Source organism: Cynocephalus volans, chromosome 12 (assembly GCF_027409185.1).
Source record: "Cynocephalus volans isolate mCynVol1 chromosome 12, mCynVol1.pri, whole genome shotgun sequence".
NCBI lineage: Eukaryota > Metazoa > Chordata > Mammalia > Dermoptera > Cynocephalidae > Cynocephalus > Cynocephalus volans.
Window position 1 is genome coordinate 17,645,268 of NC_084471.1, and position 25,935 is coordinate 17,671,202.

The 25,935-nt window shown below is 36.1% G+C and overlaps 1 protein-coding gene across 2 annotated transcripts in view; it reads left to right on the forward strand.

Annotated features, from left to right (window-relative positions):
• CRY1 (cryptochrome circadian regulator 1) overlaps window positions 1-25,935 on the forward strand; it is a 76,309-nt gene that overhangs the window by 27,969 nt on the left and 22,405 nt on the right. For both annotated transcript variants that reach the window (XM_063074827.1, XM_063074826.1), the window contains exon 2: window positions 22,151-22,259. In XM_063074827.1, coding sequence (XP_062930897.1) covers window positions 22,151-22,259 — 109 coding nt within the window. The remainder of the gene's footprint in view (window positions 1-22,150; window positions 22,260-25,935) is intronic.

Below are 25,935 nucleotides of genomic sequence, written 5' to 3' on the forward strand. Positions count from 1 at the left end.
TTTAAGTTCTTTTGGGCTTCTTGGAGCTGAATGTTCATTTCTTTGCCTAAATTTGGGAAGTTTTCAGCTACTACTTATTTGAATAAGCTTTCTTGTCTTTTTTTCCTCTTTTCTCCTTCTGAAACTCTTGATGGTGTCCCATAAGTCCCTCAAGTTTTCTTCACTCTTTTTCATTCATTCATTCATACTTTTTTATTTTTTAGTTCCTCCTACTGAATAATTTCAAATTACCTGTCTCTGTGTTTAATGATTCTTTATTCTGCTTGTACTAGTCTGCTGCTGAAGCCATCTAATGAATTTTTCAGTTTAGTTATTATATTCTTTAGCTTCAAGATCTGTTTGGTTCTTTTTCCAATTTTCTGTCTCTTTGTTGAAATTTCCACTTTGTTCAGGCATTGTTCTCCTGATCTCACTGAGCATTTTTATGATGGTTATTTTGAGTTCTCTGTCAGATGATTCATATATCTCCATTACATTAGGGTCAGTTTTGGTGGTTTTATCTTGTTCCTTTGTTTGGATTGTGTTTTCCTATTTCTTCATCATCTTTGACTCTGTGTTGGTATCTGTGCATGAGAAAAAAGCACCACCTCTCCCAGTCTTCATGAATTGGCTTCATGTAGGAGAAGACTTTTATCAGTCAAACTGGCCAGAGCTTCTGTGGGCCTCTCATACCTTCATACTAGTCTAAACTGCCATCTTTGTTCTTAGTGGCCCCCACATATCTAGAGTATGCTGGGTCCTGACAGCACTCTTAAGTGCAACAGAAGCCAATTTCTCAAGTAGCACCAGAAGAAGTTAGAATGTTGTATGTGTGGTCCAACTCTTTCCTTCCCCAGGGTGAGATAAGAGTTGGAGCTTTTCACCCACTTGCTCTTCTCTGGTTTGGGATGGAGGCTATGGTAAATGTTTGCATGCTAGTTAAGACCACCTTCTTTGTTCTCTGTAGCCCCCAGGTGTGAAGCATATGCCAGGTCCCATCAACCCTCCAAGACAATAGAGACAGAAGCTTAGGCAGCATCCAGTAAAGTTGGAACACTGGATGTGTGGTATAGATCTTTCCCTCCTCAGGGTGAAGCTGGAAGCTGGGGGTTTCTTCCCAATCATATGGCTCTGTGCCAGGATTAGAGATTATGATGAGAGGGTGTTTCCTGCCAATTTCAGAGTGGCTGGTTTTGCACTCGCCCAGGGCGCATAAGAACGTCTCATTTAGTTCGCAGATTTCACACAGAGAGAATTGATTGATGTATTGTTGTTGAATAGGTGTATCTATGAGTGGAAGGAGAGTCCAGGGTTTGCTATTCTGTCATCTCACTGGCATTGCTCTTCTCTCCTTTTTGACTCTCCATCCTCCATCTCTCTCTGTCCATTCTTGTTTCTGTATCCCATCAGCATTTTGTTTCACCTATCTTGTGTCCTTACTTCTCTCTCCCATGTGTCATTTCATCTTTATCCCATTTAACTCTCCTCCCTTCCTCCTTTCTTCCATCAGTCAATCCATCCATCTTTCCTTTTAGAAATACATACATGTGTCCTTTGCATCTGTCTATCTAGACTTTACTCCATATTTACTTTCCTTTTTTATTCTCTCTCCAGCCTTCTTTCTGTCCATCTTTCTATTATTCCTTCTGTTCATTCAAAGTTCATGTTCTTCTTTTCATTAGTCCTTCTTTTCCTTAATCTAGTCTTCAGACTACTATCTCTGTGCTAAAGACTCCCAATTTTATATCTTAAGCCAAGACTTCTACCTTGGAATCTAGATTTAGTGATCCCACTTCCTTTGCTATATTACCTCTTGAATTTCTATCCAGATTTCAACCCCCTTATCGTATTGACCTTATCCATGCCACCATCATCTTTCTTGCAGATAAGTGTAGTAGCCACCTAAGTTATTTTCCTGTTTCTGTCCTTTGCCTGATACCCACTTTCTACCTAGCAGTCCATGTGATTCTTTTCAAAGCTAATTCACATCATGTCCCAACCTCTGCTCAAAACCTTGTAATGGGTTCCCAACTCATTGAGTAAAAGTCAGGGTTCATACCATGGTTTACATGGCCACTTATGATTTGATTCCTAGTAAATCCTTAACATCATTTTCTTACTGTTCTTTCCCCTTAGTGTTTGAACTCCAAGCATATTGGCATTTTTTTTGTTCCTCAAACAAGCATAAGTTCACATGTGTCTGGGCCTTTGCCCTCTATGATATTCTCTTGTCTCAGATAGGTCATTTACTCCCTTAGGTGTTTCTCTCTGCTGACATGTCATCTTCATTTATTAATTTAAAATATATTTATTGAATGTAGTGAAGAAAAGAGGCAAAAATCCTACTGTCATGGAGCTTAACATCTGTGTAGGGGTGAGAGACCGATAACTAACCCATAAGATATGTAGTATGTAAGATAAAGGCACATGTTAAAGGGAAAAATATAGCAAGGAAGGGTGATCAGGAATGCTAGGGACCAGAAGTGGGGGAGGGGTCTATTTTAAATAGGGTGGTCAGAGAGATCATCACTTCAAAGATGACGTTTGAGTGAAGACCTGAAGAAAGTGAGGAATCAAACCATGTAGATAGATGAGAGAAGTGTATTCTAGATAGAAAGAATCCTGTGGAAAAGCACTCAGGTTGGAGCATTTCTGGAGTGTTCAGGGGATCCCAAGGAGGCTGTGTGGCTGGAACAAAGTGAGTGAAAGAAAGAGTAGTAGGTTCTGTAGGACCTAGAGAGCTATTTTAAGGACTCTTTTTTTTTTTAAACTTTGAATAGGTTGGGAAATTATCGGAACTGGAGGATTTGTTCAGAGAGATGACATGACCACTTGGTATCTCGGTAAAGACTAGACTGGAGAGTGGTGGGGACAAGTATGGAAGCAGTGAGATCAGATAGGAGGCCAATGCAATAATCTACATGAGAAATGATGGAGGATTCAGTCAGACTGGTAGACGTAAAGGTAGTGAGCAGAAGTCAGATTCTGGATGTATTCTGAAGGTAGAGCTGGTAAGATTAGCCATAGTCTTAGATGTGGGTTATGAAAGAAAGAGGGGACAAGGATAACATTGTAGTGCTCACTGATGTCCAACTCACCTTTCTTACCTGGGCTATGAGGTATTTTACTTCTCAGCTCCCTTTGCAGTCTGGCAAGGCCATGTAACTAGTTCTGTCCAGTGAATTGTGTAAGGAAGTGCTTGGCTGGGACAGTGTAAAGCCCCTGTATGCTCCAGTTCTTTCCTTGCTGTGGGGGGAGGCATTGTGTTGAAATTATAGAGCCACAAGTTCAAGCAGCTGGGATGATAAAGTCATTTTTTAAAAGCTTGCTGCTGTTATAATCATCATCATCATCATCTGACATACAGACATCATGACACAAGCACTTAATTTTTTTCCTCTTCTTTGTCCCCAGGGACCACAACAATGTCTGACACATACAAGGTTGTCAATAAATTTTTGACAGGTAGATGAATGGATAGATTGCATTATGTAGCTGTCACATTTTGCAGTAATGTCAGTATGGGAAAGATCTTGACCACTGGCCAAACTTCAGGCCTGAATAGTTACATGTGCTAGGTCATAGATCAAAAAAGTACAATAATTTTTCAGCATTATTAGTCTCCTTCTGAAGGACAGAGATTTTAAATAGGATTGTTAGACTACAGAAAACCATTCTAGGTAGATCTGGGACAGCATGCTTTTGAACACATGTTAAGCAGATGTTATTTAGTTGTATGTAAATCCTTTAAAGCCTAGAAGTATATTGTATACTTGATTTGGCCTAAACTGATAGAGTCATAATGCAGTGGTTTCTAAAATTAGACAAGGAATAATAAGATTTGTTGGTTATAAATAGCTCTGTGTGATTTTGAGATCAGAGAGGCATAACTTACATAGATTATATTAGTGTAAATTGATTCCAGAAGTTAAGTCATTTTAACCCTTTGAAACTCTTATTAATTCTGTGTATTTCTTTTTTTTTTCTGTGTTGATAGTATTGATACACCTAATCATCTATAAATAATCACAGTTTTGTTTCTTCCTTTCTCATCTCTGTATCTTTTATTTCTTATACTTCTATTACTACATTGATTAGGTCTACTAGTAGTTAGTGATAACTAGTAGTAGTAACAGGCATCCTTGTCTTCTCAATCTTAAAGGAAGCATTTTCAACAATTCACCATTAAATATGATGTTTACTGTAAGTATTGGTGTAGGTAACCCTTTTTCAGATTAAGGAAGTACCTTCTAGTCCTATTTTGTTGAGGGTAAATGGAAATTGAGTTTTTGTTGCTACTCTTTCTTTGTCTTTTCAACTGGTCATAAAATTTTTCTTTTTAATTCTGTGAATGAGGCAAATTATAGCACCCACAATTTTCAAATATTAAACTAATCAACTTTTTGAAAATAAGCCCAACATGATCACGATATATATTTTTTATATATTGCTGGATTTGGTTTGCTGATATATAATATACTACTCAATAAGATTAATTTATAATTTTCCTTTTGTACTGTCTCTGTTTGATTTTGGGATCAAGGTAAATTTAACCTTGTAAAACCAGTTGAGTTCCTTTTTAGTCTATCCTCTGTATTAGATAAGAATCCTCTGTAAAATCTGTATAGTTGACTGGCTCTTGTGTTTTCCTTGTAAGATTTTTAACTACTACTTCAATTTCTTTAATGTCTGTTAGGACTGTTTATGTTCTTTTTTTGCTCTTGAGTCCAAGTACATTTTGGTAAGCTTTAAATTTCTTCATGAGTCAGTTTTAGTAAGGAATTTATCGATTTCATCTAAGTTGTCAAATTTATTTGCATAAAATTTTTCATACGATTTTATTTTCTGTTTAATCCCTACAGTATCTAAAATTATATCCACTTTTTATTATTAATATTGCTTATTTTGCCCTCTCCCATTTTTCCCTTAATTACTCTTGTCAGAAATTTATGTTGTTGTCTCTTTGTGTGGTAAACTTGGATTTTTATTTCCATTATGAATTTGTGTTCTACTTTTACTAATTTCTGCTCTTTATCATTTTCTTCTTTCTACTTTTTTAGGATGATTTTGCTGATAAGATTTAGTGCTACTTCAATTACATTCTATAAGTTGTAGGTGTATTTTCTTAATTGTCATTCAGTTCTAGGTCTTTCGTAAAATTCATTACGATGTTCTTTGTCCCATATAGTGTTTAGAAAAGTTTTTTTTAATTTCAGAATATATGAATGATACCAATTCTTTAAAATTTGTTGAATACAGTGTTATAACGTAGTACAGGTCAGTTTTCATAAATATTTCATGTATACTTGAATAAGTACACTCCATTTGTTCAGTATAATGTTCTCTGGTGGCTTTATTATATAAATTATATCTTTGTTTTTGGTTTTGTATAGTTTCAATATGATATGTCTAGGTTTGGATCCCTCACCAACCCCCTCTCTCTCCCTCTCGTTATCTCTGCCCATTCACATCTGCTCTTTATTTCTATCTTCACTTCTCTCCTTTTAGTCCCACGCCTAGCCCCTGTCCTGTGTCTTTCTCTTTCTTATCCCGTTTAGAATTCATGAGCTTTTTGAATTGGTGTCTTTCAACAGTTCCGGGAAGTTCTCAGTCATTTTCACACCTCTCATTCTGCCACTCAGATTAAGTTCTTCTATATGTATTTTGTGTTTGGGTGATTTTTGGTGGAATTTTTTTTGTGGAAATTCTTTGAAGCATAGATTTTGAAGCTGCGAATCCAGAGAGGATTTGTGATTTTATGTGTGTGTGTATGTGATTTCCTTTAACAATTATCTCAGGTCACAATAAACCTGGGAGCACTTTAAATGCAATGTTATGCTTGAGATGTTTGGGACCACATAAATTCCATGAATTTGCATTGAGATTATGCATTCTCGAGGGAATTTTTTTAAATAAAAATTTTTTGCATAATTTTACATTTATAAAAAATGTAGAGGGCCGAGCCCGTGGCGCACTTGGTAGAGTGCTGCGCTGGCAGTGCGGCAACACTCCCGCCGCGGGTTCGGATCCTATATAGGACTGACCAGTGCACTCACTGGCTGAGTGCCGGTCACGAAAAAACGACAAAAAAAAAAAAAAAAAAAATGTAGAAACATAACACAGAGAGTTCCTGTGTACTCTGTACCTAGTTTCCCCTATTATTAACATCTTGTATATTACCATGGTACTTTCATCAAAACTAGAGTGTGTGGTGCTGATAACACCAAGGCCACGGGTTCGGAGAGAGCGTGGTGCTAACAACACCAAGTCAGGGGTTAAGATCCCCTTACCAGTCATCTTTAAAAAAAAAAAAAAAAAAAAAGTTGATAACAGGTTTCTTTTGACATTGATTTTGAATATGTTTTGAAACATTAAATGTTGGGCCGAGGAGAATGTACATCTTAGTATAGAAAGTATAATAATTGTTGTCATTCTCCCAGCCACCACACGTACACACACACACACACACACACACACACACACAACTCTTATGAGTTTCGTTGATTTAAGCATACTATTTTCTCTTCTTTGATTGCCCTTTCCTGCTTTAACCTCTTAGTTGACAACTATTAATTCCAAACTCTGCTCAAATGTTTTTTCCCTTGTACCCTCCTCTGTCTACTCCCTCCCTCCCACTGTTAGGTTTCTTCTGTGCTGCCATAATATACCCTTTATAATAAAATTCACCATATGGTACATAAATATCAATATTTAGATATTGTGGTAGATAATTACTGTTCACCATTGTTCAATGTCCCACCTAAAGGAAGTTTATTCTTTCTTGCCTTCTTGAAGTCTGGTGTGGCCATGTAATCAATTAAATGTGAATGGAAATGACTTAGCCGATCTGCAGTAGATATATAGCAGAGTGAGAAGCTTTAGTTATTTTAATATTCTGTAGGAAAGTAGCATTATATGATGAAAAGAGCATAGGTTTGGAGTCATATACATTCAGATTAAATTCTTTACTTGGTTGCTTAGTTAAGCTTAGAAAATGTCCTTTGTGTCCATCATTTTAAAAATGGCATACCTTATAAAGTTGTTGGGGATGTAACTAACATATAAAGTATCCAGCACAATAGACATTAAGAGAACATTTTTTTCCCTTTAATGTTTTTTCTCCATTGACTATTGAATCATGTCTTTAAAATTTCTCTTGCCTTTATTCATTTATTTGTTTGGTTAGTCATTAGATAAATATAGATAAATATTTATTGAACTTCCACTATATGTCGGGAATTGTCTGGGCACTGGGAAATGGTGAACAAGGCTTAGTCTCAAGTTACAGTTCAGTGGCCAATAATTCTCCTTCCCTATCTCCAGCTATTAAAATCATATTAATACTTCAGTGTCCCTCTCTACCATCACCACATCCTTGAAATTAAAAAAAAAAAAGGAAGGCGAAACCAGTAGTTATTTCTCCCTCCTGATTTTTCAAAGCATATTAATGGTATCCATTTGTAGCTCATATATGTTGTATATATTCTGCTGTAGCAGATTCTGTTATATTTATATACATCACGTACATATTCAAGTTCCTTTTCTAGATTTTAAGCTACATGAGTTTTGGAACCTCATCTCATTTATCTTTGTATCTCTCATAAGTCAATGAATGAAATTATGTAAGTAATGAACAGTATCACTCCTTAGAAGGCATTTTAGGAATTCTGTGTAGGCATTTTTGCTTGTCACAATGATTGGAAAGTGCTAGTGGAATTAGTGAGGAAAGGCCGAGAATGGAAGACATCTTTCAATGCTCAGAGTAGTTCCTCAGAATAAAAAGTTGTTTTGAGTCTCATATAACTTTCAGATGGCTTACTAGATGTTTAATGTAAAGTGAATACTTCTTTATAATTTTCTGAATCTAGAACCTAAATCCATTTTTTACTTATTTATTTATTTTGGCAGCCAGCCAATACAGGGATCAAACCCTTGTTCAGTCAGTACCAAGCTCTAACCAACTGAGTAACCGGCCAGCCCCTAAATCCATTTTTGTATATAAACACTAGGTATTTTTATACCATTTTAATATATATTGAGTTTTCCTGGAAGGTGTTTATTGCCTTTATAAATCAAGTAAAGATTGTGCTTTGTTTTGTTCAGAACTTCACTAAGTCTTACTCAACATTTCAGAAAATTATATCACCAAAGGTACTACTACTCATGATGTTTGGGTCATCAATAACACAATAGTATCAGTCTGTTTTTGTAGCTGTTGAATTTTCAATGATTCTGTATGTAGGTGTAGGCATTGGACTTAATCACTTTCTTCTTATGTCATGGCCAGGTATTTACCTGGTAAAAGTACATATTACTTCTTTTTAAAATATAAATGAACCTTTAATTTCTCCTGTATATTACAGTTAGAGCATTATATTAATATTTTTAAATTGTGTATGTGGAGGTATTCTATTATCTATGAATTTTATTTCAGGATTTAAAAGATAGCATTTCAAAATATTTGTCATAAAAAGTGACCTTGTATCATGGGTTAATGGTTTATTGCCTTCAGAGTCTGGCAAGTGCAAAACTTGATTTTAAAATATATATTTTATATTTATTGAATATTAAACTATTCTCTTCAGGAAAAATGTGTATCTCAAATATTTTGACAATTTGAATAACAATTAAGTTAGATGAAAGTACTAAACATTTTTTTTTGCGGACCAGGAAAAGGGAGCATATGTAATTTTAATTCAATTTAGAGAGACACAAATTGCTATTTATACTTTTTAAATCTCTAATAGACAACATAGAATTTGGCTAATGACTGAGAATCTTCGATTTTTATCTTTTTGATAGTATGCCGAGAACTTTTCTAAATTTAACTCTGTTATTGTTTCAGGTAGGGGATGAGAAAAGACATTCTCCATGTGGTTTTTAATGATTTTAGTTTATATTCTGTAAATCAGTTCTCTAGAGTCAGCAATGAATTGGTTTGGTTTAGATATTCTAAGTGTAGTTTTCATTGCTGAGTGTATGATAAGATATATTTTAGAAACTAAAGTGCAGAACCAGATGGCTTCATTCTGGTATGATACGTGTTAATTCATAATGCCTTGTTTTCAGCAACAATAGGATTATGTTGTATTTTACCATTGCCTTTTTTAGTCTATTTTATAGATAGAACTAGAAATTCTAGTTATATAAAGCTGGTCTAGCACAGGCTGGAAAGTAGGTCATTGTGACGGGAGTATGCTAAACCACCCATTGGTTGCTATAGCAATGACCTACTTTAAGAAACTATTTCTGTTGATTCATGTTGAAGTCATCTTTTGGAAATGGTATAAGGAAGCTTAGTGCATGTACTTTTTTTTATACAATAGCAATAGGTAGTGAGTGATCTCTGGAGGCAAAAAATTCTTAAAATGTTTAAAGTGAGAAATATATTTTCTCACCTAACACCTCTTCAATTTATTTTAAAGTGGTGCACTCAGTGTTGTAACTAAATGACATGAGAACTGTGCTTCTTTGTAGACAGTACAGTTGTATGAGGGGGTGCAGTGAGTTTTACTACCATTTTGCCTATTTAGAAACCAATCTGTTGCATGTAGTTAATACATTAATAACTGAGCCTTCAAATGGGTATAGTTCATGAAAATAGTGTATATGCCGAGTTGGAGGAGGTCTGAAAATATGTTCCTGTTAAAATTATACCCTATGCATTTTCAATGGAATATATTAAATCTTTCATTTCATTCAATATTGAATGCCTGTTATAAGGCACATGCGTTTATAATGTATAAAGGCTGAAATAGGTGTATTCTCTGGAATACTCTGAATCTGAACTCTGATAGATCTAACAACATCTAACTCTCTTCCTAGTTGAGGGTAAAGGATGAAGTGTTAGATTTTGTATAGTTTTCAAGTAACATTATTTGTTTAGCACTAAAAAGAGGTCTACCTGTCAATGAGTTGATACTTTGAACCTGGGCTATTGGAGGGTTTTCTTATGGGATTATCAAGGAAGAATTATATGCTTAAAGATTAATTGATTCAGAGTCTTAATTGTACCGTACCTTGTTTTATATATATATTCATATTCTCATTGGCCTTGTCATTGGGAAAGGTTTCTTTCAAAGCTTAGTTCAAAGTCACATTCAGATGAAGTTATGAGTTCAGAGTGATCCTATATATAGGTATAGGCATCCAACTTATTCATTGTTTTCTATTGCATTGCCCAGTTATTTACATACAGAAATACATGGGCTTTTTGTCAAAATTAGAAATTATTCTCAAAGGAAAATAATAATCACTTCTGTTTAATGAATATCAACCAAGTGCCAGGGATTCTAATTTGAAATCTGTCAGGAGGAGGTGATATATATGAGTATATATGTATGAATGATAGTTATAATATGATGTACAATCTGAAAGTTTCTCTAGGATGAGGTACATTATATCCTTTGACAGTTCAAACGATGGAGAAATTACTTTCAGCTGGAAGACTTAAGATTAGTAGGATGTAAACTTGAAGAGACAGAAATTGGGAAAGGTATATCAGGCCAAGGGAAGAGCATGGAGCAAATTCCAGGATATTGGATGTGTAGGGAAAAGAGAAGTAGTTTGGTTTAGTGGGAGAGAAAGGGGAGTAGTGGGGTAGGAAATAAACGTAGAACTCTACATTAGTGGCCAAGCAAAATAATTTGTTCTTTATTATATAGGAAATGAGTCTTTGAAGACCTTTGTATATGAAAGTGCCTCATAAAGATTTGGTATTATGTCTAAAATGGATTAGAGTATAGAGAGATTGTTGATAGGCCAGTCTACTTTAAGGCATTGCGATAAATAATGCAAGCAATGGATAATAAAAACTAGAATTTTTGAGATCACACCCAGGGTCCTAAGGCAGGAGCCAAGGGACACCCCGTCTGCCTGGAAGCAGACAAGAAACAGAGCGTGCCTGGGATCCTAAGGCAGGAGCTGAGAGCTGCCCCCTCTGCCCCATAGCAGGCAAGAAACAGAGCATGCCCAGGGTCCTAAGGCATGAGCTGAGGGCAGCATCACCCATCCAGAAGCAGGCATGGAGCATGCTGAAAACACCACTTCTGTGCAGGTGGCCCACCACAGCCACTGCCATAGCTACAGCTGCTGCAAAAATGGCTCAATGCCACAGCAATAGCCATAGCCACTGTGCATTTGTCCCAGCAGACACTCAATTGCATTGACACAAAGAGAGTCACCAGCAGAGACCAGAAAAAGAAGACATCTCTCTCCTCAAAGCCCACTTCAGAGTAATAGAAGAAGCAACTGCTCTGCCAGGTGAACAGGCATCAATGCAGAAATACTAGATAAACAAAAATCCAAGAAAATGGGACACCACCAAATGAATACAGTAATTCTCAAATACCAGACCCTATAGAGAAGGAAACCCTTGAAATGACTGAAAAGGAATTCTGAGCAATAATCTTAAGGAAACTAACTCACTGAGATAAGAGAAGACTCAGTTAGGCAACATAAGGAAAAAAGAAAAAAATCTAGAATATGAAGGAGGAAATTTACAAAGAGATTAATACCTTAAAAAAGGACGTAGCAGAATTCATGGAATTGAAGGATTCACGCAACAAAATAAAAACACAACTGATAGCTTAAGCAGTAGGATAGAACAAGCAGAAGAAGGAATTTCTGATCTTGAAGACAGTCTTTTAGAAATAATCCAGGCAGACAGAAAAAAAGAATGTTTTTAAAAAGAAGAAAATCTAAGAGCAGACACATACACATTTGAATTATGGTGTTCCAAAAGGGGAGGAGAAAGGAAAAGGCATGGAAAACCTATTCAGTGAAATAACGGAAAACTTTCCAGGTATAGGGAGAGACATGGATCTTCAGATCCAGGAGGCTCAAAGATCCCAGAATGGATTCAACCCCAAAAGATCCTCTCTACGACACATTATAGTCAAACTGGCAAAGCTCAAAGACAGAGAATCATAAAAGAAGCAAGAGAAAAGTGTCAAGTCACCTATAAGGGAGCCCATATCAGACTAACAGCAGACTTCTCAACAGAAACTCTACAGCCCAGAAGAAAATGGGATGATATATTCAATATACTAAAATAAAAAAACTGCTAGACAAGAATACAATACCCAACAAGACTATGCTTCAGAAATGAGGGAAGATAGTGTATTTCCCAGACAAACGAAAACTGCAGGAATTCACCACCACATGATCAGCCCTACAAGAAATCCTCAAGGAAGTCCTACATCTGGAATCCAAAAAACAATAATCATTATCACGAATACACAAAAAAGAACAAACCCATAGGTAGAACAAAAATGCAAATGAGAAAGAGAAAGAAACTAAATCTTACCACCACAAAAAACCATAATGACAGTAATAATATCCCTGCTTTATTTCTGATTTTAGTAGTCTTGGTCTTCTCTCTTTTATCTTGGACAGTCTAGGTAAAGGTTTGCAAATTTTGTTGATCTTCTTAAAGAATCAACTTTTGGTTTTGTTGATTTTCTCTATTGTTTTTTAATTCCCAATTCCATATGTTTCTGTTGTAATGTTTGTTATTTTCTACTTATATTTGCTTTTGGTTTAGTTTGCTCTTTTTCTGTTTTCTTAAGGTAGAAGTTTGCATTACTGGTTTGAGATTTTTTTTTTAATATAGGTATTTACAAATATAAATTTTCCTCTAAGCACTGCATGAGCCCTGCATCCTATAAATTTTGGTATGTTGCACTTTGATTTTTATCTCAGAGTACTCTAATTTCCCTCTGATTTTTCTTTTTATTCATTGTTTATTTAGAAGAGTGTTGTTCAATTTCCACACATTTGTGAATTTCCTAAATTTCCTTCTGTTGTTGTGGTCAGAGAATATATTTTCTATGATCTAAGTCTTTTTAAATGTATTAAGGACTTGTTTTATGGCCAAAAAGAAAAAAAAAAGAATTTTTGTAGCAAGAATAGAAGTGAGTAGGAGGGAGGGAACTAAATAGTAGTAAATCCCACTTATATAATAGTGCTTACTATTGGCAGGCACTGTTCTAAGAGGTTCACATATATTAATTTATTTAATTCTCTCAAGTGATGCTGAGGTGGGTCCTGTTACTACCCCAATTTTAAAGATAAAGAAATTAGATAGGACTTTTCAGGATTGGTTGAAAGATAGTAATTTGTTAATAGACTTTCTAAATTATGGGACATCTATGCAATAGATTACTATGAAACTGAAAATTGATGCCATAGAAATATATGTGTTGCTTTGAGAAGGTATTCCCATGTACTAAACCAGGCTTACAGTAGATACAGTATAACTCATTTTTGTTCTACTTTGAAGGAATATATGCTAATTATCAATTTTAAACTTTTATGTGAAGTTTATATTTATTTGAAGTATATAAATCTCTTCCTCATCCTTACCCCAAACTCCCACTCCCCAAGGGTAGATATTATTAATAGCTTGGGAAGTATCCTTCCAGTTATTTTTTTATGCACTTGTAAACATAAGTAGATATTTGCAGGGTAAATTTTATTTTATGAAAGTAATATATGCATAGAGTTTTGAAAGTCATAGTGTTGGCAGGGCTGGCCAGTTAGCTCAGCTGGTTAGGGCGCAGCCTTGTAACACCAAGGTCACGGGTTCAGATCCCCATACTGGCCAGTAGCCAAAAAAAATTTTTTAATTAAAAATACAAAAATGTAAAAGTCATAGTGCAAAAAGTCTTATGACAAAAGACAGCATCACAGTATGTTCTACTCCATCCTTCTCTTTTTCTTTTCTTCACAGATCTTTTCTACTTAAAATATTTTAGTGTAAAGTACCTATGTTTTTTAAAGTACCTATATTTGAGTCCACTGTACCTCTGTAATTTTTATGTGAAATCAGAGATATAAATTATAACATCTGTAGAACAAAAACATCGTAGGATGGAAGAAAAACACTATCAATAAGATCTATGGAAGAAAAATACCATACTTAAACACAGCTTCTATTTCTTTGTTTCATAAAGTACCAAGCAAAATTAATTCTTAAGTTGCAAAACTTTTCCCATTGTAATACATTAGTTCAATGCATATCATTCTCTGCAACATTTGTTTGGTTCAGAGTGTTTATTGAAAGGCACTAAGAATGCTTATTCAGCCTGTGAACAAGAAGTGGGGGCAGAGGACCAATTATTAATTAATCCAGACTTAAATTGTTGGCACACTGGAGTTTTAGAACCAGCACAGGGAGAAGCTCAAGAAAGCCATGAAATTGAGGGACATGTTGCTTCCTGCTGCTTCAGGATTCTTATCAGTGACTGATCAGAAAGGGAGAGCAAAAGGCAGATTCCAGTATGTGGACAAGTGACGGGGAGGCAAGGAGATTGGTTTTTATCTTCTTTTTGGACCCTGACTCATACAGCATCAAGCTCTTTGGTTGTGAGATCCACCAATGGACTTGGACAATTGAAATAGCCCCTAAGTGTTAGGACTGCCCGGAACCTGTGCCAAGGTGAGCCGAGCAGCGGCAGCACCACGTGCCTAGATGTGGCCCTCCCCCCCCGGGAAGCAGAGGGGTGAGCGCCAGCCTGCCCCATGCCCCAGAACCCACGCAAAGGTGAGCCTAGCACTAGCAGCAGTGGTACTGCATGGGAAAGAGGTGGCCCCTCCCCCTCCGTCTCCTTGGTCCTGGGTTGGGGGGAGCACCAGCCTGTGGGGTCTGTCCCACCGAGCTGTGCCAAGCAGAACCGTGCGGTACTAGGAGCTCATTCTATGACCACAGATTCTGGAACAGGAACCAAGGTGGTTAAACATAACCACCACCACACCTACTGTCAAGCAAAGACAATTCACATCCACAGTAGCAACCAGGGCCACTCCACAGCCAACTTCAGTGTAATTGAAGAAGCAGACCCTCTACCAAATGACCAAATGTCAATGAAAAAATACTAGAAGTACAAACAATCAAAAGAAATGACACCACCAAAAGAATATAGTAATGCTCCAACATCAGACTCCATGGAACAGGGAATCTTTGAAATGTCTGAAAAAAGAATTTTGAGCAATAATCTTGAGAAAACTTGAAGAAATAAAGGAAGACTCAATTAGAGAACACAATGAAACAAGAAAAAAAATATCCAGAATATGAAGGAGGAAATCTACAGAGATTAATACCTTAAAAAAGAGTGTAGCAGAACTTCTAGAAATGAAAGATTCACTCAGTGAAATAAAAACCACAACTGAGAGCTTGAGCAGCAGGTAGAGCAAGCTGAAGAAAGAATTTCAGAGCTTGAAGATGGTCTTTTTGAAGTAACTCAGGCAGACAAAAAAGGTAAAAAAAAAATTTTAAATAATGAGAAAAATTTAAGAGATATAGCAGACAACCTCAGCGCTCTAACATCTGAATCGTGGGTATTACTGAAGGGGAGGAGAAAGGAAAAAGTATTGAAAATTTCCTCAAGGAAATAGTAACAGAAAATTTCCTAAGTGTAGGGCAAGATACAGACCTTCAGATCCAGGAGGCTCAAAGGTCTCCAAACAGATTCAATCCAAATAGATCCTCCCCAAGACATATTATAGTTAAATTTGCAAAGCTCAAAGACAGAGAATTCTACAAGCAGCAAGAGAAAAGTGTCAGGTCACTTATAGGGGAACCCCAATCAAACTAACAGCACACTTCTCAACCAAAACCCTACAGGCCAGAAGAAAGTGGAATGATATATTCAAAATACTGAAAGAAAAAAATTGCCAGCCAAGAATTCTTTACCCAGCAAGACACTCCTTCAGAAATGAGGGAGAAATAGTATATTTCGCAAACAAACAAAAGTTGTGGGAGTTCACCACCACGTGAAAAGCCCTGCAAGAAATTCTCAAGGGAGTCATTCATCCAGAATCTGAATAATGGTGACTACTATCACAAATACACAAGAAAGAGCAAAACACACTGTTAAAACAAAAATGCCAGCGAGAAAAAGAAAGAAGCTAAATCATCTCACCTTAAATTCCCAACTAACACTGAAGAAGAGAAGTAAAAGGGGAAATAATGATCAAAAGATATTTAAACCATCTAAACAAGAAGCAAGCAACACTTGTCAGTAACTACCCTGAATGTGAATGGACTAAACTCCCCACTCAAAAGACACATACTGAATGATTGTATTAAAAAGCTAGACCCAAGTATATGCTGTCTTCAAGAGACCCACCTCACCTGTAGAGACACACATAGACTAAAAGTGAAGGGATGGAAAAAGATATGCCATGCAAATGGAAACCAAAAACAAGCAGGAGCAGCTATTCTTATATCGGATAGAATAGACTTTAAACCAAAAAACAAGAAAAGACAAAGAAGGCCATTATATAATGATAAAGGGATCTATAAAGCTAGAAGACATAACAATCATAAACTTGTATGCACCCAATACCGGAGCACCCAGATATGTAAAGCAAACACTCTTAGACCTAAAGAAAGAAATAGGACGTAATACATTAATAGTGGGTCATCTGAACACTCCTCTCCCAGTATGAGACAGATCTTCCAGGCAGCAAGTCAACAAAGAGACACAGGATTTAATCTACACCCTAGACCAACTGGACTTGGCAGAGATATACAGAACATTTCACCCAACAACTAAAGAATACACTGCTTCTCATCAGCTCATTGTACATTTTCCAAGATAGACCACATGTTAGGTCACAAATCTAGTCTCAGCAAATTTCTAAAAATTGAAATCATTCCAACTATCTTTTCAGACCACAATGGACTAAAATTGGAAATAAACAATAAGCAAAATGCTGGAAACTATACAAATACATGGAAACTAAATAACAGACTCCTGTATGACCTATGGGGTCCAAGAAGAAATTAAACAGGAAATCAAAAAATTTCTAGAAACTAATGAAAATATAGATACATCATACCAAAACCTGTGAGATATGGCAAAAGCAGTGCTAAGAGGCAAATTTATTGCAATAAGTGCTTATGTCAAAAGAATGGAAAGACTTCGCATAAACAAGCTAACAATGCGCCTCAAAGAACTTGAAAATCAACAACAATCCAAACCCAAAGGTAGTAGATGGAAAGAAATAATTAAGATCAGAGCAGAACTAAATGACATAGAGACCCAAAAAACATTAGAAAAGATCAACAAAACAAAAAGTTGGTTTTTTGAGAAGATAAATAAAATAGACAAACCATTAGCTAGGTTAACAAAATAAAAGAAGAGAGAAGACTCAAATAACAAAAATCAGAAATGAAAAGGGAGACATTACAGCCAATACTGCACAAATACAAAGAATCATTAGAGACTATTATACACAACTGTATGACAACAAATACGAAAATCTGGAAGTTATGGATAAGTTTCTAGAAACATACAAACTACCAAGACTGAACCAAGAAGAAACAGAAAACCTGAACAGACCAATAACAAGCAAGGAGATTGAAGTGGTAATTAGCAATCTTCCAACAAAAAAAAGTCCAGGTCTGGATGGTTTTACAAGTTGAATTCTATCAAACTTTTAGAGAGTAGTTAATACCTATTCTCCTCAAACTATTCCAAACAGTTCTCCCAAACTCATTCTGTGAGGCCAACATAACTCTGATACCAAAACCAGATAAAGACATAACAAAAAAAGAAAATTATAGGCCAATATCCTTGATGAACCTAGATGCTAAAATCCTCAACAAAGTATTAGCAATCAGAATACAGCAACATATTTTTAAAAATTATACACTGTGATCAAGTGGGATTCAACCCAGGGATATAAGGATGGTTCAATATATGAAAGTCAATAAGGTGATACATCACATCAACAAACTCAAGGATAAAGGCCATATGATTATCTCAATAGATGCTGAAAAAGCATTTGACAAAATTCAACATCACTTCATGATAAAGAATCAACAAATTAGGTATAGAACTAAAATATCTCAACACAATAAAAGCCATTTATGACAAGCCCACTGCCAGTATCATTCTGAATGGGGAAAAATTGAAGACCTTTCCCTTAAGAACAAGAACAAGACAAGGATGCCCACTCTCACCACTTCTATTTAACATAATATTAGAGGTACTAGCCAGAACAATCAGGCAAGAGAAAGAAATAAAGGGAATCCTGATTGGAAAAGATGAAGTCAAACTTTCTCTGTTTGCAGATGACATGATAATATTTATAGAAAAACCTAAAGACTCTATCAAAAAACTCCTAGAGCTAGTTAATAACTTCACTCATGTGGCAGGATACATAATAAATGCCCCCAAATAAGTAACGTTTACATAAATAATGAATTAACAGAAACAGAAATAAAGAAAGTAAGCCCATTTATAATTGCCACAAAAAAAATAAGATACCTGGGGATCAATTTAACCAAGGAGGTGAAAGACCTCTACAATGAGAACTACACACCACTTCTGAAAGAAATTAAAGAAGACACAAAAAGATGGAAAGATATTTCCATGCTCCTAGATTGGAAGAATTAACATTGTGAAAATGTCTATACTACCCAAAGCAAGCTATAGATTCAATGCAGTCCCCATCAAAATACCAATGACATTCTTCACAGAAATGTAAAAAACAATCTTACCTTTCATATGGAAAAACAGAAGACCCTTAATAGCCAAAGCAATCCTGAGCAAAAAAAAATAAAGCTGGAGACAAAACACTACCTGACTTCAAGTTATACTACAAAGCTATCATAACCAAAACAGCATGGTACTGGTGTAACAATAGACATTCAGACCAGTGGAGTAGAATTGACAACCCAGATATCACCCCTCAGGCTTATAGCCATCTGATATTGGACAAAGGCAACAAAAATCTATATTGGGGAAAAGACTTCCTCTTCAACAAGTGGTACTGCGGAAGCCGGATAGCCATATGCAGAAGAATGAAACTAAATATGCATCTCTCACCATACACTAAAATCAACTCAAACTGGATTAAAGACTTAAGTATGAGACATGAAAATGTAAAGTTACTAAGGCAAAATATAGGTGAAACACTTCAGCAATTAGGTCTGGGCACAGGCTTTATGAACATGGGCCCAAAAGCATAAGCAGCAAAAGAAAAAAACAAATGGGACTATATCAAACTAAAAAGTTTCTGCACAGCAACAGAAACAATCAACAGAGCGAAATGACAGCTTACAGAGTGGGAGAAAATTTTTGCTAACTATGCATCTGACAATGGATTAATATCCAGAATATACTTAGAACTTAAGCACTTCTACAGTAAAAAAATGGGCAAAGGAGCTAAATAGAATTTTTCAAAGGAAGACATACTGGCCAACAGATACATGAAAAAATGCTCAACATCACTAGTCATCAGGGAAATGCAAATTAAAACTACATTGAAATACCGCCTCACCCCAGATAGACTGGCTAAAATCAAAAAGACAGTCAATAACATGCTGGGGAGGGTGTGGAGAGAAGGGAACACTCCTACACTGTTGGAGGGACTGTAAATTAATACAACCACTATGGAAAACAGTATGGAGGTTTCTCAAACAACTATAGATAGATCTTCCATACAATCCAGCAATACCTCTTCTGGGTATATACCCAGAGGAATGGAAATCATCATGTCGAAGGGATACCTGCACTCCCATGTTCATCACAGCTCTATTTACAATAGCCAAGATATGGAATCAACCTAAATGTCTTTCAATAGATGATTGGATAAGGAAAGTTTGCTATATATATACTGTGGAATACTACTCTGCCATAAAAAAGAATGAAATACTCCCATTTGCAACAACATGGATGAACCTTGAGAAACTTATGTTGAGTGAAATAAGTAAAACACAGAGGGATAAATACCGCATGTGCTCACTCACATGTGGAAGCTAAGAGAGAAAGGAAGAAAGGAAAGACCACAGTAGTGCAGTGGTCTTACAGAGGAAGGGAACATTCCTAGGGCTGCAAAGCAGAGTTGGGGGGGTTGGTTGGGGGACAATTGGGTGGGGACATGTGGTATAAAAGCAATTTCTGGTAATTTGTATCTCATGAATATTCATAATAATAAACTTAAATTGTTCATTTTATGAATTAATCATGTCCTTTTGGTTTTTTTCCTTTCTCATCTTATTGTTCATCATTGATCTCTTGTGCCACATAGAAATATTTCCACCAAAAATTTGAATATAGAGAATTCTGCCTACTTACTACCAGCTCTGATAGAGAAGATGCTGAAACTAATGGTACAACAGAGATTTGGAGATTATTTTTGCCTTGGATTATCCCTCCAGGACATTTTGGTTTTGTACTGTTTCAATTTAAAAAATCTTAAAATTACTAGTTCATTCAACTTCTTGAGTTTTGATCTGTCTAAAAATTCTTTGATCTTTGTTCTGTCTAAAAACTTTTCTTGCCAAGCAAATACACATGATTAGGTGCTTTCCAATATACATTTATCACCAGACATGACATGTTACTCATAGTTGTGGATAATTTTATGAAACTCAGATATTTTTATGTTGCTATGCAGTTAATAACAACAGTTTTTTCCCTCGAAGTATTTGCATATTAGTAGTGGTGGGTTGGGGTGGTATCGGGTGTTAGGGTGGTGACTTCAAACCAGGACAGAAAGCGGACATGGTGAAATATAAATGTGAGGAAAGAAAGATTTATTTGTTTAGAAATATTTCCACCAAAAATTTGAATATAGAGAACCCTTTTATTTTTATTTTATTTTTATTACTTGTTTAAGAGCACCCTTGAGGCTTCTGAAGGTAAAATGGTGGGATGTCTTTAACATCCTCATGAGTATAGCAATGATTCTCCAAGCTATAGAGATGGTGACTCCTAAAGAAGAAAAAACATCAAACGTGACTAGTACACTTATGTCTTACACTTATGTCACTAATTTCTATAGTAGCAAAAAATCAATAAGGTTTTTTTGGTGAAATGGTGGGATCAGAATGGGCAAAGAGAACAAAATGATCTAGACTGGGCAACCTTCTAGAACAGTACTGTCCAGTAGAACATTCTGCAGTGATGGAAAAGTTCTATATCTGTGCATCTAGTATGGTAGCCACTGGCCACACAGGTGGCTGTTGAGGACTTGAAATGTGGCAAGTATGACTGAGGAACTAAATTTTAAGTTCTAATTAATTTAAATGGCTACATGTGGCCTTTGGTTACCATATTGGGCAGTGCAGTTCTGGAATATGCCTTTCTGTTCCTCTTAACCACTCCTCCTCACAAGTCAGTCATAGTCATTGTTGTCTAGGAACAACTGGCATGTGGAAAAGGCTGACAAACATTTAATCTTAAGATCAAAAACATAAAAGAAGCAAAGCAGAGAGGAACAGAATCCAGGTGAAAATTAACATGAGGCAAACAGTGAGGTTGACCTTACAGGGGTGATGTCTCTTTCAGATTTGCTCTTAGCAAATGTTCCATTTCTTAACTATAGAAGATGTACAGTAAGCAGTCTTCTGGTACTGCCCCCAGAATTTTCCCAGATATCTGTGAGATGTAAGTCTTTTTAGTTCTTATTTTATTGGAAAAGTCTGTAGCCTCATCTACTCCATGGAACCTTTTTTCTTTTTAAAATTAATCTGGTATTCTGTACTCTCAGGAGTTAATACCATGTAATTTAACACCTATTTGTTTTCACTTTAAAAAAAAAATTAGATTGGAAACTTGAAAATAGGTATTATAATTTCTTTCTCTTAGATGATTACAATATCCTCAAGTAAAGTATTCATAGTTTTAAATTATTCACTCAGAGTCATTAAACAGGATGTTTCCATTTTTTTTCCCAGTGGGAGATGTTTTAGATTTTTCAAGGTGGCCTTTCTTTATGAAAAATCATTTTCACATAGAAAATGTTTTATTTCATCAAGTTTCAGCAGTGAAATCAATCCATTTAATCACTCTGCTGTTTCTTTACATAATTTTATTTTCAGAAATTAAATTTTCACTAACAGGCACTTTTATTTAATGAAAATTAGTGATTTAATTAAGGACTTGATTAAAATACTGGGAAACGTATGTTGTATTTATGTATTCATTTATTTATTGGCAGCTGGCCAGCTTGGGAATCCAAACCCTTGACCTTGATGGGTGCTGTAATTTTAAAAAATTTATAAGTATGGTTTCTGGAAGTAGTAATTTATATATCAGTAAGATATAAGATAGTGGGTTGGCATTCCAAATTTTAGGATAACATAAATTTGTAATTCTTTATATCTTCTAATTATGTATTTTTAAGAATTTTAATAAGCTTTTCTTCTCTCTAGATTTTTGCTTCAGTGTCTTGAGGATCTTGATGCCAATCTACGAAAATTAAACTCTCGTCTCTTTGTGATTCGTGGACAACCAGCAGATGTGTTTCCCAGGCTTTTTAAGGTGATTTGAAAAATATTTGCATAACAGTATTTTGTCAGGGAAGATAACATGTTTAGTAAATAAGGCCTTTTGGCTAATTTAAAGTGTGGGGAATTTAAGTATTTTTAAATTTTAAAAATTGTGGGTTTTTTTTTTTTTATTTATTTAATGAAAAAGTTATACATGGTAAAATCAGACAGTGGGAAAAATAGTTTACAATGAAAAGTTAAAATTTTTTTCTGCTTTAAACTGCTAATTTCCCTCCCAGAAGCAACAACTACTACCAGTTTCTTGTGTATCCAGTTAGAAATTTTCTTTGCATGAACAAGATTTATATGAAAATTAGTGTATTTATATGTGTATCCATGTGTTTGTGTCTATGTAACTGTTCCCTTTTTTAAAAACTGAGATGAGAACATACCGTATATACTATTCTGTGCCATGCTTTATCCATGTAACAATGTATTTTGGAGATTGTTCCATACTACTGTCTCAATCTTTTAAATGACTCCATTGTATTCCATTGTGTAGATAGTTACAAATTTCTTTAACTAGCTTTTTATTGAACATTTCGTTATTTTTTCCGTAGGCCTTTTGCTAATACAAATAATACCAATGAACGTCCTTGTCTATGTATACATATCTTTGTGCTAGTTCATTTGTAGGATAAGTCTTAGAAGAGAACTTTCTGCATGAAAGGGTTATAACAGTTGAATTCTCCCAATAGTACAAAATTGTAGTGTTAACTTGGTAGTATCTTAAAAATTAGGCCTAGAGAGATTAAATGAGTTGCTCAGTATGATACAGCTAGCTCATGGAAATGCTCAGATTAGAAGCTGTGAGTTTCCTGACTGTTCTTTTAATGTTCATCCGCTCTTATTTACTACCATTAGAATTTCTAAGGTATATCTGCTTTTTCTTGCAGCTGTTCGATTCTTTAAATTTTTATAGTAGAATGTTTCTCTTTCAAATGCAGAAGAGAACAACAGTTCCTTTCCCTGAATGAGAAGGTCCCCAGTGCTGGGAATCAAATCAACATTAACTAGTCCCCTGTCCCCGCCCCTCCCCCTTTTCTTTTTTGGCTGATATGAGAGAAACAATGTTCAGGGTTTGGCTAATGTTACACTCTTGGCTAGTGAAAATTTATCGTTCATTAAAAATTGTTTACCACTATAACTACATCAACTTAGACTTAAACCTAGGTGTATAGAATACAAGAAAGCATATCAGAAACAATGGTAATAGTTTATCAGCAATTCATGAGTGTAAAAATGTCTGTGGATAATTGCTTCAACCCTATCTCTAAATCCATTTAGTAAAGTAAAATGAATCCTAAGAGGATTTTAGTTACTTTAAAATACAAAATTTTATTTAGGTTGTTTTGTTTTGTTTTGTTTTAATATTTATTGAATCATAATTGATTATACATATTTTGGGGGTTCGATGTTGATGTTTGTTGATCAAATCAATCTTACTAGTATATGCATTGTTACAAATTGTACTTATTCTTTATGCCCCTTGTCCAGTCTCTCCCCATTCCCCTCTTCCTCCCCCCTCTCTCCCCTCTAACTACCCTAGATTTCTTCTCTTGCTCTGAAAAAGTAATGGTTACTCTATTGATTTGGTGCCTAGATGATCTGTCCAATGCTGAGAAGTGTGTTCAGGTCCTCCCATATTATTGTAGAACAGATGCTTCTTCTGTCACTATGGAATGGGCTTTGTGGAGAGAGACATCCTCTTTTCTTTGGACTCTGCTGGTGACTCTCATTGTGTCAGTGCACTCCAGTGGCTGGTGGACCATCTGTGTGGTGGTTGTGATGTCTAGCCACTTTCCCAGCAGCCGTGGTTACTGTGGTGGCTATAGGGGACCACCCACATGGAGGTGATGTTTTTGGCATGCTCCTTGGCACTGGTGGTGTGCCTGGTTGTTGCTGGGGTTCAGTTCCCGACTCCATACCTCAGAACCCCAGGTGGGCCCAGAGGCGCTGGTGGTTTTCCTGGTTATTGGAGGGGGGTCCAGTTCTCCGCTGCATGCCTCAGGTCCCCTGGCAGGCCCTGAGGCACTGGTTGTATGCCTGGGCTAGAACTAATTTTTTGTCCTTTGCTTACTTATAAAATGGGGGAATTTCCTGTGGGGACCAGTACTTGAGCTATGTGGTTTAGCTAAATTGCTGCCTTGCTGCTGTTACCCTAGGGAAGGCTTTTTGTGCAGCTCAGGGTTTAATGGTTGACCTTATAGGTACTTTCAGCTCTCCAGAGACCTGGTGCACCTGGCTTGTGTAGAAACTCTGATCTGGGCCTGAGTCTTTTCATCAAACTGCACCCCATGCAATTCTGTATTCCTGACTAGTCTCCTGTGAGTGGTCCTGTGCTGATTGGGGTGCAGGTCAGCTGTCCTTGCTGTGCCCCGTCACATGGGCTGTGCTCCGGTCCCTTGTGATGATGCGCCAGCTTCTGAATGGCTCCTTTTTTTCAGTTGTTGTTGCTCCTTGCTCCTATGTCTGTCCACAGGAACCCTGTTAGTGGTCTTGCTGTCCTGGGGGACACCAAGGCACTCTTCTCCCCTGCCGTCTCCAAGTTGCTGTATCTGAAGGGCACAGCTGTGGCTTTTGCTGGTTTCAGCTCCATGTGCTCAGCAGTTCCAGCCTTAAAACGGCCATGGCCCAAAATGCTCTGAGCAGTTTTTTCTTTTTCTCATCGTGGCTTCTCCCACCTTCATGCACTCTGTAGGTCTCTCCTCCTCTTCCCCTGAGCTCTAGCGGCCCTAGCATGGCTGTTGTTGCTTTTTATAGTTGTACATTGGTTGATTTGTGGAGAGTGACACTGGTGACCGTCTATTCTGCCATCTTGACCGGAAGCCTATTTAGTTGTTTTGAATGAACATTTTTCAAACCAGCAAGACTTTTGTGTTGTTTTGAGATTTCTTCTGCCTAAAATAGCATATTATTGGATCAAACTATCTTTTGCATTTAGATTATGTCCAATCATGTCAATTTGGCAAAGAGGTGTGGATTTCCACTTGGGCCATAAAATACGTATACATGAACATACACACATACAGCACTTATTATTTTATTCTGAGTTTTCCTTCAGCTACATATAGTGTTCTATGTAAAATACCATTTATTAAAACTTCCTTTCAGATTTATTTACTATGTCTAGGACCATAGAGGGAATTAATTCCTTTTTTATTGAATTAGCATTTTGATTTTACTTTTTATTTAGAGGTACAACATGTATGTGTTTTTTAAAAAAAGAAAAAAGGTGTCTAAAAGGATATACAATTAAAAGCAGAGCTCCCTCTCACCCTTAATCCTCACACCCACAGTTTCTCTGAGGGAGAAGATTCTTTCGTCAGTAACTAGCTGACTGCAATTAGTTTCCCTGGTTTTATTATTCTAATATAGCAAAGAGTGAGAATTAAACAACTTAATTAATCCTGTTTCCCACATTGGGGGTAAAACTGGTTTAGACCTGATAACACTGCCTTTAGTTTTTCCGAGTGGTTGACAGTGGCTCCAGTATTGATGTCTCCTTCTGTATGCATCTTTTCTCCATAGCATTCACTCATTTTATTCTGTTAATATTGAGTAGATTTAGGAATGGGTCAGAACATTTTTATACACACATGTACACACACGTATGTCTAATATACCGTTGTAGTTTTTCCTGATGTGTTTCCTACCGAAATATTTTC